Here is a 13,237-nt window from a genome sequence, read left to right on the forward strand (position 1 = left end):
AAACCCTCGGATCAATGTATGGAGTAGGTAGAGAGAGAGAGAGAGAGAGAGAGAGAGAGAGAGAGAGAGAGAGAAGGAAGACCATACCTCGGTTCATCAAACATTGATCTCTCCAGCTATACTCGAGTATAAGGGAAAGATTAGGTCTTAATTGGAATATAATAATTATTCTTAACTTCTTCTTCAACATACAAAATATAGTCTACGTTTTATTAATCTTTGCTTATCATTACCATAGCTACAATTTGATACAAATATAACTCAAGTATACAAAGGTAGTATCAATAGCTCAATAGTCAGTCCACCGGTATCATATATCACCCCAGATTCCGCCAAGCGAGACACGGGTCCCGCATGTTTGCGCGGTTTTAGAGGCAACAATCATTACGCCAAGATTACCGGTCGGTATATCATAACATTTAAATCTTCTTCCCCTCCCTTGATTATCAACTCGTCTTCTTCTATCAATCTTCTACATTATCTTCTTCTTCAATTTCCTCTCCTAAAGAAAGACTTTAAATTATCTTCTTCTTCAATCTTCTTCTCCAATCTCCTTCCTAAAGAAACACTTCAATATCAAATCATGTCCCTATCCAATACAAGTTTTCCAGAGGATGCAGTTCCTCAAGCTCCAGAAGATCCCCTCTTTGGATTAATGGCTGCTTATCGTGCTGATACTTTTGATAAAAAGGTTGATTTGGGTATTGGAGCTTATAGAGATAATAATGCTAAACCTTGGGTTTTACCTGTGGTGAAAAAGGTATTTAATTACTTTCATGATTATTTAACATCTACTAATCTCTACGTCTAGGCTGATGAAATCCTTCGTAATGACCCCGCTCTCAATCACGAATACCTTCCTATCGCTGGTCTCAACACTTTTACATCCGCCGCCGCGAAACTCATGCTTGGGGCAGATTCGCCAGCTCTGGCAGAAAAACGTTCTTGTTCCGTTCAAACTATATCCGGAACCGGTGCTGTTCATCTCGGGGCACTTTTCATCAAGAAATTTTACCCAGGTTCTCCTACGGTTTATTTCAGTAATCCAACATGGGCAAATCATAATCAAATCTTCTCCAATGTTCATCTACCCGTCGCTACATATCCATACTTTTCCAAATCCACCAAAGGTCTCGATTTCGATGGAATGAAGAATACCATTCAAAATGCTCCGGATAAGAGTATTATTCTCTTACACGCTTGTGCACATAATCCTACGGGTGTGGATCCAACTCAAGATCAATGGAAAGAACTCGCCGCTCTTTTGAAACAAAAACAACATTTCCCATTCTTCGATTGCGCATACCAAGGTTTTGCTTCGGGAGACTTGGCAAAAGATGCTTGGGCCGTTCGTTATTTTATTGAACAAGGTTTTGAACTTTGTATCGCTCAATCGTTTGCCAAGAATCTTGGTTTATACAGTGAACGTACTGGATGTTTTCATTTCGTGACTGGAGCAGGAAAAGATGCCGAGAAGAATATTGGTCGAATCTCGAGTCAATTGACTATCCTACAACGATCCGAAATTTCCAATCCTCCAGCTTATGGTGCGAGAATTGCCAGTACTATTTTGAATGATGAAGCATTATTCAAAGAATGGGAAGCAAATTTGAGAGAAATGTCTGGAAGAATTATTACCATGCGTAAAGAACTTCGATCAAAATTGGAAGAAATGGGTACACCAGGAAAATGGAATCATATCACGGAACAAATTGGCATGTTTTCATTTACAGGATTATCTGAGAAACAAGTCATGGAATTGAGAAGTGAAGCTCATGTTTATATGACAAAGAATGGTAGAATTAGTATGGCTGGTTTGAATACTAATAATATTGATTATTTTGCAAAGGCAGTTGATAAAGTTGTTAGGAAGACACAACAAGAGAGTTCTCATCTTTAGGTGATGGGTGATGGGTGATGGGTGATGGGTGATGGGTGATGGGGTGATGGGTTGTGGGATTGTGGGATTGTGAGTGGTTGTGATTGGGAATGACGAACGAAAGATACAATCGTGGTGGTTGTGAATCGAGGAAATGAATTTTTGGTATGATTAGATGGTGCACTGGGATGGAAGGAAGAAATGATGAATGGGCGAAAGAAAATGGGATTTTTTCGACAAGGCATTTCATTTTAGTAGGATTGAATTAGGTTTGAATTGATTGGGATTGTGGTAAGGAAGATGCGAGTCATTAGATCTCAAATGATTCACATGATTCACATGAAGTTAGAAGCGCAAGCTATTCGATCTGGAGGATTATTATAGGTAGATGCTTATATGAGGGAATGAAAGGACGAAGAATAGATCTCGACTGGATTTTTGATACTAAATTATTGTGTGGATTTTTCTTTTATTTCGTGTTCTACTGTTGGGTGTACTGTGATATCTTCCATGACATGGATGTCATATCATGTCATTAAATGCATTCATTTCTAGTAGTTCCTTGGATGTATTCTCTTTTTTATGTGGAGTGGAATTCTAGAATTCTGTGGATATTTTTAATTGACAATTGAAAAGTTTCTTTGCTATGAGTGCCTGCCTCGAGTTTTTGTTTTCTGGTTCTGGTTTCTGAGTTCTGAGTGCTGGTTCCTCTCTCTCTCTCTCATTACTCTCAAATATGTATATCGCCTTTATAAAGGTAATAAATCCCAATTCTATCCAATCCAATCCCCAATTCACATCATCATTATCATCATCATCATCAAAAAATCCCCTACTCTCCTGCAACCCCCTCCCCCCACCAATCATCCCCCTCCCCTCCCCCTCCCACCAATCTACCACTTCCCCCCACCCCTCTCCATCCCCCTCCCATGCCCCTCACAAACCTCCACCTCCTCCCCCTCCTTCCCCTCCAAACACCCCGGCGTCCGACACGTATGCGCGGCACAATACACGGTCCCCCCCACCATCTCCTTCAACTTCCAACAGTTTGCCTTGGTACACTCGTGGCGATCGCAAAAACGATTCGTGGGCGTGCGCATGCGCAGACAATTGTCCACGTGGCATTTGTGCCCGCTGCAGTAGGAAGAGGGGAGGTATTGCGGAAAGGGACATTTGGGGAATTGGCAGGCGTGCGTGCGGCAGGTGCCGGTGGAGTGGTAGCGGGGGGTGGTGCAGGATTTGATGGGGCAGGGGGAGTCTGGTGGGGGAGGGGTTAGTTTTTTTTTGTTTTGTTTGGGGGATTGAGGATGGGATGGGATGGGGATGAGGAATTGAGGATGGGGAATTGAAGAACAGGAATTGAAGAACAGGTATTGAAGGAAAGGAAGGGGTTAGGAAATACTTTACATACGTTTTTCACACCACCATGTATCGTAACTGAGGATTGGCTCGGGACATTTTTCGTTGTGACATAAATCTATTGAGATGGTTATTATGGATTGGTATTGAAGAAAGATTGGTATTGGAGAAAGATAGATGAATAAATAGATTCATAGATAGGAAATATACTTACGTTCATCGCAGAAAATGGTTCCAGGTTCTTTGGGTCCATTACATCGTCTTTCTCCGCGAGGTTGCCAGTGACAAGGCATGTTGAATTGAGGTGGTTGAGGTGGTTGTTGATTTTTTGGAGGGAGAGAAGGGTAGTCGGGGAAGTCTTGATTCTTGATCCTTTTAAAGGATGGAATTGATGGGTAAGTGAGGTGAGGTGATGTCCATGGGTGATGTAAGAAAATATTAGAATGATCAAGTCTTGATTAAAATGAAGAAAGAAATTATTATGGCTTTGGCGCGGGGTAGATTTTAAATTACTTGAGGATTTGGGAGTGAATATGTAGAGAGAATAATGTATTCATTTCATGGTGATGGATGGCTATATAATTGAGATTACCTAGAGATTTTGTCATTAATTTATCAATAATAGTAAATTCTCATACCTAATTCATACGACCATGATCTTCACAAAGATTTGTTCCTTCAATTATATGTGACAAACACCCGGATATAGAGCAATTGTGATTTAGACAATATATTCTCCCACCATTTAATTCCTTCAACTTTGGACAATGTGAGTCACGGGCGCATTTATGAAGGTCGCAGTATACGTGATTTGCTGAACACCTTTTCCTCAAGCATCCATTGGAATGGCATTTATGGCCAACACAAAATTTCGAGAGATCGAATCGTGCATTCAGACATGAAGGATCATGACATTTGTGTGCGATACAAGCTGCCGCGCTGCCAACTCTCAAGTAATTGCAGCCGTGTGTAATGCATGTGGAATCTGGAGGGAATATATCAGTATTCTATCATTGCATTCCAACATAAAAACAGGAATCATCACTTACGTGCACGGCAATAGTGAGAATTGATGTTCTTTCCATGGTTACAATGTTGATGTTTGCATTTATCTATTCCATGGGCAAACATGTGGATATCAAAAGAATATATCAGGGTAAAGACCCAAAATGACACACTTACGTCCAATACAGTATTTACTCCCATTAAAATGATAGTATGGCACTTGGGTACTTTACATTCATCTATTCCAAATGTTAATAATTAAAACTCATAGAATTCATATCTGCACAAAGGGCAAATACCATTTGAGGATTTTTGATAGACTTACGTGCTTCACAGTAGAGACTTCCCCGGGCCCGAACCCGGTACTTATAGCATTTATCCATAGCGCATGTCATTTTGAACTTTGAGATTGTTGATAGTTGGTTGCACTTTAGTCTTTGCGGAGGTAATCTTGGAATTAAGAAATGTTCTGAAGATTATACAGTCTGATATATATACATTTATATATGACGAGAAAACTTGAGAGAAAATTAATTGAGAGAAGAATAATCGCATGTTTGAATGAGTGAAAATTCAATAGACCCTGATGCGGGGTAAGTCATGATTTAATGTTCCACTATGAAGTGATTCGATATATTTGTATATAAAATACCGTGTTCAATTACACTAAGCCTCGCTATGCATATGTAGATAGCCATGAAATATATATATTCTAAGTGAATGATCCACAATTGAGTTCACTGCATAAGAAACCTACGAATGAAGGCAATACAACAGGATTGATGTTGTGGGATGGAGAAATGAGGAGGTTAACTGGTTGTAAGGTTGAGTAGTTGAGATGGGATAAATAGTTCGAAGTGATAATTGAGGCTATGGATTCCAATTACTATTGATGGATTCAGCTCGCACCAAAAGATATGGTACTCTCAGAGCAATACTCAGTGGTAACGAAGGTGGTTATTGAGTAGTCATGTGCTACTTCTATCATGATCTGATGAACACGTGATCATACATACTCACACTTAAGACTTCAAAGATGTGATGAAACGTTGAGGGTAACGGCAATGGATTTTTATCGAACGAGAAATTCAAGATATCATACTCAATTTCATTTGAAATTGAAATTGAAATATAGCTTACAATACAAGTCCCCCAGACTTATTTTGATACAAGTACTTTATCTCTCCTCGCTTGTCTCCTTGATTGACGAAAGTATACATAGTGCCGAGTGGGGTCGGAGTACCCGATTAAATCGTACCTTGACTTGATAAATTGTCATACCTGAGCTGACAGGTTGTAGAGTTTCAATCGTATCTCAATCGTATCTACACATTATGATTTGTAAATAATATATAGTGATTGAAAAAGCAAGGATTTTTAAAGAATAAATCAAAGTATTTGTTAACGAATGAGGTATATAATTTAACTAAGGCTAGAATATATGTATACGCTCATATCTCCATTCCAATTACCAACAAGAAAATTTGTCGGAATCATCATCACATCCATCATAAAAAATAACAGCTTGATATTTAGACGGTCTTTTGAATATCAAAGCCATTAAAGATATTAATATCATTTCTGATTTAACATCCGACATAGATAGCTATTTTAATAATTAGGAACAACTCAAAAGAATATTTTCACAAAAATATAAAATAAAAACATACCATTAGCATAAAGAGCGTAACTATCAGCGTTCAAAACAGCTCTTGCACTGGTCAAAGCAGTAGCAGCTGCATATCCATAACCATTATCAGCAGTTCCTGGACTGTAAGTAGCAGGTGCGTGAGTCATCTCATGTAAAGTGGTTGTAGCTCTATCTTGTGCGTGGCAAGTGCCTGAAAGTGCTGGAAGAGCAGAGTAATAGATAGGACAGTTGACAATTTCGTTGGTGGATGGGATGGTGTAGGCGAGAACGTTGGATTCACAGTATCCGTATACATCAGTGCAGTAATATTTTGTAGCACCAGAGGTGATGGAACTACATTGGGAAGCAACAGCGTTAAGACGAGCTGCTACGACGGAACGAGTACTGGCTGAGGTTGTTTTGAAGTATTCACTGAACTTGGTAGAGGAACCTGAAGAAGCGGCAGTAGAAGCTGCTTTGGCGAGAGAAGCACAGTAGGAAAGTGCTTGAGTGGTTTGAGATCTTTGAGAAGTGGAACAACCGGATTGAAGAACAGTTCTACGATCAATAGAGGATGGGATAGCCTTTGCGACGGATTTAGCGGCTTCACCATCGACGGAAACAGAGATGGCATTGGATTTGAAGATGATGGAATCACTAATTTCGGTGGATCCAGCTTTGGCAAATGGAATGGCACCTTCAGCTACAAAAGTGTAGGTTGAGGTAGAAAGATCGTGAACTTCAGCTGCGTTGAATGTAGTCTCAAAGGTTTCACCTGCTGCAAGAGTGTGGAAAACCTCTGGAGCCAAGTCTGTACGTTGAATTGAACGAAGAACTCCTTTGAATGGAACGGCAGTTTCTATTTTATATTAGTTATTGATTTTTAGGATATGAGACATGGAATATTGAGAATTATCCGAATTGAATTTTGAATAATTTTGAATAATTTTGGATAGTAAAGAGTAATTGAAACTCACCGCCTTCAAAAACATTGACCTTTTGAACTGGAGCAGTATCGAAGAGAGTTCCATAACTCAAAAGGTTCAAGTCTTCAGTTCCAACATTCTTGACAGAAGCATGAACTAAAGCATTTTCACCAGCAACCAAAGTGACTTTAAGGACATTGTTATCCCTAGAAAATTATTAGTTTGAGATTTCCATGGTAAATTGAAGACTAGGAATTTTTGAGGAATTTAAATGTCTGAGATGTAGCATTTTGAAGTTTTGAATTTTCATCACAAGTGAGGTGAATCGCCCCAAACGAAATGCTCCAAAGAGATCAAATTGCACATGAATTCGAATTATGACCACTCATGGCTGAATGGGAATCCAGAGAATAGAAATCCAGAGAATGGAATTGGAAAATAAAAATCAAAATAACTTGCCTCTTTACAGCCGCAGAGTTGGCAACGGCAGCCAAACTGGCAATTGCCAAAATCTTGGAGAAAGTTCGCATATTGAATTGAATATATGGATGAGAAGAGATGAGAAGATGGTAAATGATGCTATCTATTCAGAGACTTGAGTTGCTGAAGATGATGAGATACTTAAAATTGAAGGGAATTGACTCTTCATATATAGATACTTCCAAGACTACCTAGGTAACTGTCGTTCTCTTTCAAACTTTTGAATTCGGAAGACTTCTCACGTCGCAAAATACGGTACATAGATTTTTGTAGTCATAAATGGAAGGTAGGAGTAACTGATAAGAATACTTCATTCATTGTCTTCAATAGATCGTCATTTCACATAATTTCTCGGCCGAAATTCGAATCTGCCTGCCTCATCGGTGAACTACACTGACTTGTTTAATCTCCCCTGTGAGAATGAAGAATGTAATTCCACTCATAATCCATGTGATTAACTCCGAATACAATGTCATTACATTGAATGATTGGAAGTATTTTTCAAAGTTATGATTAGTTAGTTCAAGTATCGTGAATCAAATGGTCGTTGTTGTCAAAATGGATGAACTTTTTAACCGAGATAGGAAGCTATAGAAAGTGATTGATAGATATGAGGCCAAGATATCCTATGTTAGAAGCTTTTGGTGATATGCGGGCGCTTGGAGTACTGCAGCCAAGCAGTTTGAAATCGATCAACAAGTTTTCTATCATTATCTTGTAAGATTATGCAGTTTCATTAGAGAACGTTGAAGTAACACTCGAGTGCCAAGTGAAGTTGAGGTATTAGGCATCGGGAGTTGAACTTTTGAATACCTACTTTTGGCAATAGATTTACCATTCACTACCAAATAATTGAAAAGACCAAGGAGACCAAGGAGACCAAGACAATGTGTATCTTGGCTTCAATGAAGAAATGGGCTTGGCGGGTGTCTTTATATATTTGCTGGCTTAATTTCACCTTCTAAAAAGAGACATGATCCTCAATCGAAGTGTTGATTATTGAGCGACGATGTATTAATGAATTTCCAACGCCCGAGAGTATTCAAGGATAGGAGAGAACAAAGATGGGTAAACCAATGGAGAGTCAAGTTTTCGAGTATTTGAGGTACTCGGAGTTGAGATTTCAACGTATTGATAATGTATCCTCGTGATGAAGAAATTTAGTCATTTATCCGGATCTCGAGTTTCCTCATCCGTCCGCGTTCTTATAAATTATGGTCCCTCACTTGTCACTAAACAAGAAGAAAAATCCACTTCAAATGGACAATAATCAATAAATCATTCCGAAATGCACAACATCTACATTGATCACTCTTGATCTTGATAAGAAAACTGCCGTTCGGATAAAGTTGTGGCGGATGCGGGAACAACCCCACACTTTAATATCCGACCTTCTATATTGAGATAGTCTATCTTTGCTTTTGCCAAACAAAGAGACAATTCTTCATTTGTTTGAGGATCTCGTTTCTCATACTTGCGGAAAAAGAAATTTTGCGAAATGTTACATCGTCGTGAACAATATCCGATTTCTCCATCTCATCGTAGATTCCCAATCAATCCAAAGCTTATCATTATACTTGTCGCTCTTATACTTTGCGGCTTATTCATCAAAATGGAATCACCCTCGACAAATCAACACGATGTTCCCATTCAAATATCAATTTCGGATATTACTACCATCGACAGCGAGCCACAAAATTCACCCATCATCAAGTTGAAAGTTACACTAAGTAACCCATCAGATAAAGCGGTATCCTTTCTCAGATGGTCTACTCCTTTTGACCTACGAGCGGTTCCTATGGGAATTTTTGAATTTAAATCTTTGGACACGGGAGATTTGGCTCCATGTTTGGGTTTAAAACTTAATCGAAAGATGCCACGAGAAGGTGTATTTTCGGATGATGATATAATTACTATCGCTGCGGGAGCTGAAGAAACAAGGGAGATTGAGATAAAAGCTCCTGAAGTTGTATTGAAGAGTGGAGAGAAGTATGTGGTGAAATCAAAGGGTTATTGGATGCATGTTTTGGTTGGGGATAGGGAAGAAGCAAAGAAGACAGAAGCCAATGTTTTGAGAGAGGATTATGAAAGTGAAGGGGTGGAATTTGAAGTATAAAATTGTGAGATTTGACAGGTCTGAGATGATGCAATTATCTTTGAATGTTTCTTGGATGTTCTATTGTTCTATTGTTCTCAAATCTGCTTGATAGTTGATTCAAGCTCTGAATTTGAGGAGGAAGTAGTTGAAGGGATATTAGGAAGATCAGTCATGAAGAATTGATCATTGTATTCCTCATTTTGAAGGTCTTTTTCTGATTCATTGGAAGTGAGGATGATAAGTAAAAAAGAATTTCTCTACTACCTAAAGTTGATGGCAGAGTCGATGGCAGTCGACATACCCAATTCTGAATCTACCATACACCAACTTCAACCAAAAGTCCGTATACAGAACGGGAACGGAGATAATGTAATCACATGATTAAATCTACCCACCACCTCTAGACATGAGGTATTCGAAACGATTGATGAAATTGTCTGGATATTTACATAAATGTCATCATCTTAGGAGACAAAAGATTATTTATTTTCCATGACAAGTATATTCACATCTCACATACTGATACAACCTCTGGAAATCAAAAACCATGATCAATTCAATCTTCAACTTCATGATATATAAACTCGAGCGCAGCGAGCTATGGGGGTCTGGGGGCTTGCCCCATAATGAAAACGATTAATGAATAAAAATGTAGTATTATATGAAATGACAAAAAGAAATAAAAAATACATACAACAGTGGGGATTCGCTGGTGGTCACCCACCCAACTACTAATCCACCGATCTGAAGCTTGTGTATGGCAGAGCGGACGGGATGCCCAATTCTCTTCAGTCTATGGTCGTATGTGACAGAACCGGAATTGAATTTTGTTATGTTGTAATAATATTTTAAATTCTCAGCATGCAAGCGATGACGTGAACATTCAAAGGGAGTACTAGGTAATGTTTGATATTATTCACAGAACTTTCTGTGGAAATGAACGATGATACTATATTTTGCCCAAATTTCAAAAAGGAGAAGAGAAAAATAAAAACATGCAATCATTATAGAATCATTCTAAAGTTTTCTACGCAGTATAGTCAGCACAGTATCATCAGTATATGATATATCAATTGAGTTGTGTTGTACAAATCTTATTTTTACATGTCTGATTTCCCCCTTACTCATGGACTTAACCTTTGAATATCCCATTCTCCATCCTCTTTCTTCTCATATTGAAATCGATCATGTAACCTACTATCTCTCCCTTGCCAAAATTCTACCATTTCCGGTATAATTCTTAACCCTCCCCAAAATTCCGGTACTGGTATCTTTTCCTGACCCTCAAATCTCTTTTCAACCTCTTTAACTCTCTCTTCCAATTCCTCTCTCCCCTTCAATACCTGACTCTGCGGACTAGCCCAAGCACCAATCCTACTACCCCTCGCCCTTAAATCATAATAAACTTGACTTTCCTCATCAGGTAACCTCTCTACCTTTCCCTCAACTCTAACCTGTCTTTCTAATTCTTGCCACCAAAATGTAAGACTTGCCCATTTATTTTCCGCAATATCTTTCGCTTTTTTACTTGTTCCCCAATTGCTATATATAACAAATCCTCCTTTGGCATCTAATTCTTTCAAGTATACCATACGTGCTGATACTCGACCGGAAGGTAAATTGGCAGTTGATAGACAAACGGTTTCTGGATGGTAAACACCATTTTTTTGTGCGTGGGAAAACCAGGAATGAAATTGTGTGAGAGGATTGGAATCGAGATCTTTACGATCGAGTGCACCTTTTACGAATTGATCTGCTTGGGCATTGGTTTTATCGTTGGCGGGTGCGACTGTGGTATGACTCTTGATTAGATATGTGGGTAGGTAATTATGGAGGGGTTTTGGTAAAACTTACAAATGAGTTTGGAGTTATTTGGTGGAGGATGAAGTGCCATTTTGAGGAGTGAAGGACGAAAAAGAAGATTTGAAGTTAATCTCATGTAGTATATGAGAAAATTGGTATATTTTGGGAGTGGAAATGGAAGTGGAAGTGGAAATGGGAATGGAAATGATGAGATGTTCATAGAAATTAATATTATCGTCGTCTCATGCTTGACTCTAATGATGGGGACGGGTCATCTTCGGTTTAAAGCGGCTTCTCGAGTCTCGAGCTTTCCATCACCACCACCACCTAGATTACCTACCTAGTCACGTGTTAGTATATTCATCTCACAAAAGCAATTCAGTACGCTAGGACTTACGAATACGAAGGGTAATATTCATCACGAATACAACTTCAAAAATCTCTATTCATTCCCAAGTCACCATTGACGACGTTCTTTTTATTCTTCGCTATCCAACTCCTTATTCTTTAAATCGAGAGTAATACCTCCGGCGCGGTAACAATATTTCTTCCCTCCATGGTCAAGTCTTTTGCACAGTCTTTTGCAGATCTCCAAGAAAGCAGCTTTATCGGCTATGATTTCCTTTCAATAGGTACTTGGGAGGCAATCACTTCAAAGCGTCATCGACCATAAATTCGGCTGATGTTATGGCATTTATTAAATAAATGGGATTTGATAAAACCAGATTTGAATTCCCTGTGCTGATCATCTACAAGGGGTAATTTCATCTCATCATAAATTTATAACATCGGACAAAATTCGAAGTTCGGAATTCGCCAGATCAATCTACTCGAGTACTTTCAATGAAATTTATACTTGCTAGAGACTGGCTCACTGGCTCTGGACTGGCTTGTATTGAGAACTCATAACAATTCATACACAGAAATTTTGATCCGAGTACGTATCAATAGAGAGAAATGTCAGATCCGAAAACGAGAATCGATATGTCACCAATTAGCGCGATATGATACGAAAATATCTAGTAGTATCTCGATGAGGGATCTAGCTTTATGATTTATTTGATAGATGAAGGTATTTTTGATAGATGAAGGTGTTTTGATAGATGAAGTGCTTTGATAGATGAAGGTGCTTTGATAGATAAAGGAAACTAATTCGACACTATCTATCACACTGCCGTTAGGTCCAAAATAGAATGAAGATTCTGGGGTTAATTATTAATCGAGACAGTGGAATATTGCAACCCACGGGCATAACGGAAGCACTTGAGTCTTAAATACACTCTCATAGAATCACTAATAAAAGTTTATCAGAGCTCGAGTAGCTAAACTCGAGATGAAATAATACGGGTAGCTATGACGTTAATATCAAATCGCGAATTCTAACTTTCTTAGCTTTCTTCGCCGAATGGAGTATGATAGCTTTCCCGATACTCACACAACTTGAGGCGAATCTCTCCATCTATGTCCCTCCATTTTTTGATATGGAATTTTGGATCGACTGAATCTCTTTGCTAATATTTTATATAGACGGAACATTTACTCCTCGAAAGGCTTTATTGACCGTTCCTGGTTCCTGGTGCAACCAGTCAATTGCCCCCTTGACTGTCAAGGGCGGAGTAAAGTTCCTTCATCAATCAATCAATCATCAATCAATCAATCGAATCATTCTTACACAATCTTTAATCCCGATACATTCCACATTTCAAGGTCTCTTCCCATAACCAAGATTTAAATACCGATACCGATATAGCTTCCCACCGGTTGCGTACTATCGCATGTACCAAACCGCTTTCTCCAGCTTTTCCCCATTTAATATGTTGACGTAAAGGATGACATTGAGGATTTGATATTATTTTCCACGATTTATGAAAACTGCTTTTCTTGGAACCAATCAATAATTATAATTTTGATACGCTAAGGGTATATTTATTATTTTTCATTACTTCATAGTTCCACGAGAGCTTTCTATGACAAGCGTCATGAAGCTCCTTAGCTTTCCCGTGGCAATCGAATTTCTATATCAATCACTTATCTTCATTCAATTTTTCTTTAATTCA

At 38.7% G+C, this 13,237-nt stretch overlaps 6 protein-coding genes across 6 annotated transcripts; 2 read left to right on the forward strand and 4 right to left on the reverse strand.

The window, feature by feature from the left end:
- Positions 1-583: 583 nt before the first annotated feature.
- EAF02_010031 (uncharacterized protein) lies at positions 584-1,900 on the forward strand (the record flags this gene model as incomplete). Its single annotated transcript, XM_038906079.1, has 2 exons — positions 584-760; positions 812-1,900. The coding sequence occupies 2 exons, from the start codon at positions 584-586 to the stop codon at positions 1,898-1,900; spliced, it is 1,266 nt and encodes a 421-aa protein (XP_038754191.1).
- A 1,012-nt stretch (positions 1,901-2,912) lies between these two features.
- On the reverse strand, positions 2,913-3,491 carry EAF02_010032 (uncharacterized protein; the record flags this gene model as incomplete). The annotated part of the gene is made up of 3 exons (XM_038906080.1): positions 2,913-3,137; positions 3,291-3,356; positions 3,453-3,491. 3 exons carry the CDS (start codon positions 3,489-3,491, stop codon positions 2,913-2,915), a joined length of 330 nt encoding a protein of 109 aa, XP_038754192.1.
- A 696-nt stretch (positions 3,492-4,187) lies between these two features.
- EAF02_010033 (uncharacterized protein) lies at positions 4,188-4,772 on the reverse strand (the record flags this gene model as incomplete). Its single annotated transcript, XM_038906081.1, has 4 exons — positions 4,569-4,772; positions 4,421-4,482; positions 4,288-4,350; positions 4,188-4,223 (listed from the first exon to the last, which is right to left on the reverse strand). The coding sequence occupies exons 1-4, from the start codon at positions 4,636-4,638 to the stop codon at positions 4,188-4,190; spliced, it is 231 nt and encodes a 76-aa protein (XP_038754193.1). The 5' UTR covers positions 4,639-4,772.
- Positions 4,773-5,829: 1,057 nt separating this feature from the next.
- On the reverse strand, positions 5,830-7,329 carry EAF02_010034 (uncharacterized protein; the record flags this gene model as incomplete). Its single annotated transcript, XM_038906082.1, has 4 exons — positions 5,830-5,849; positions 5,914-6,732; positions 6,851-7,005; positions 7,259-7,329. The coding sequence occupies 4 exons, from the start codon at positions 7,327-7,329 to the stop codon at positions 5,830-5,832; spliced, it is 1,065 nt and encodes a 354-aa protein (XP_038754194.1).
- Positions 7,330-8,891: 1,562 nt separating this feature from the next.
- EAF02_010035 (uncharacterized protein) lies at positions 8,892-9,395 on the forward strand (the record flags this gene model as incomplete). Its single annotated transcript, XM_038906083.1, has 1 exon — positions 8,892-9,395. The coding sequence occupies one exon, from the start codon at positions 8,892-8,894 to the stop codon at positions 9,393-9,395; it is 504 nt and encodes a 167-aa protein (XP_038754195.1).
- A 1,004-nt stretch (positions 9,396-10,399) lies between these two features.
- EAF02_010036 (uncharacterized protein) lies at positions 10,400-11,400 on the reverse strand (the record flags this gene model as incomplete). The annotated part of the gene is made up of 2 exons (XM_038906084.1): positions 10,400-11,166; positions 11,232-11,400. The coding sequence occupies 2 exons, from the start codon at positions 11,398-11,400 to the stop codon at positions 10,502-10,504; spliced, it is 834 nt and encodes a 277-aa protein (XP_038754196.1). The 3' UTR covers positions 10,400-10,501.
- Positions 11,401-13,237: the final 1,837 nt, after the last annotated feature.

The sequence above is a fragment of the Botrytis sinoallii genome, assembly GCF_014898435.1.
Source record: "Botrytis sinoallii strain Bc 23 chromosome Unknown BSIN_023, whole genome shotgun sequence".
NCBI lineage: Eukaryota > Fungi > Ascomycota > Leotiomycetes > Helotiales > Sclerotiniaceae > Botrytis > Botrytis sinoallii.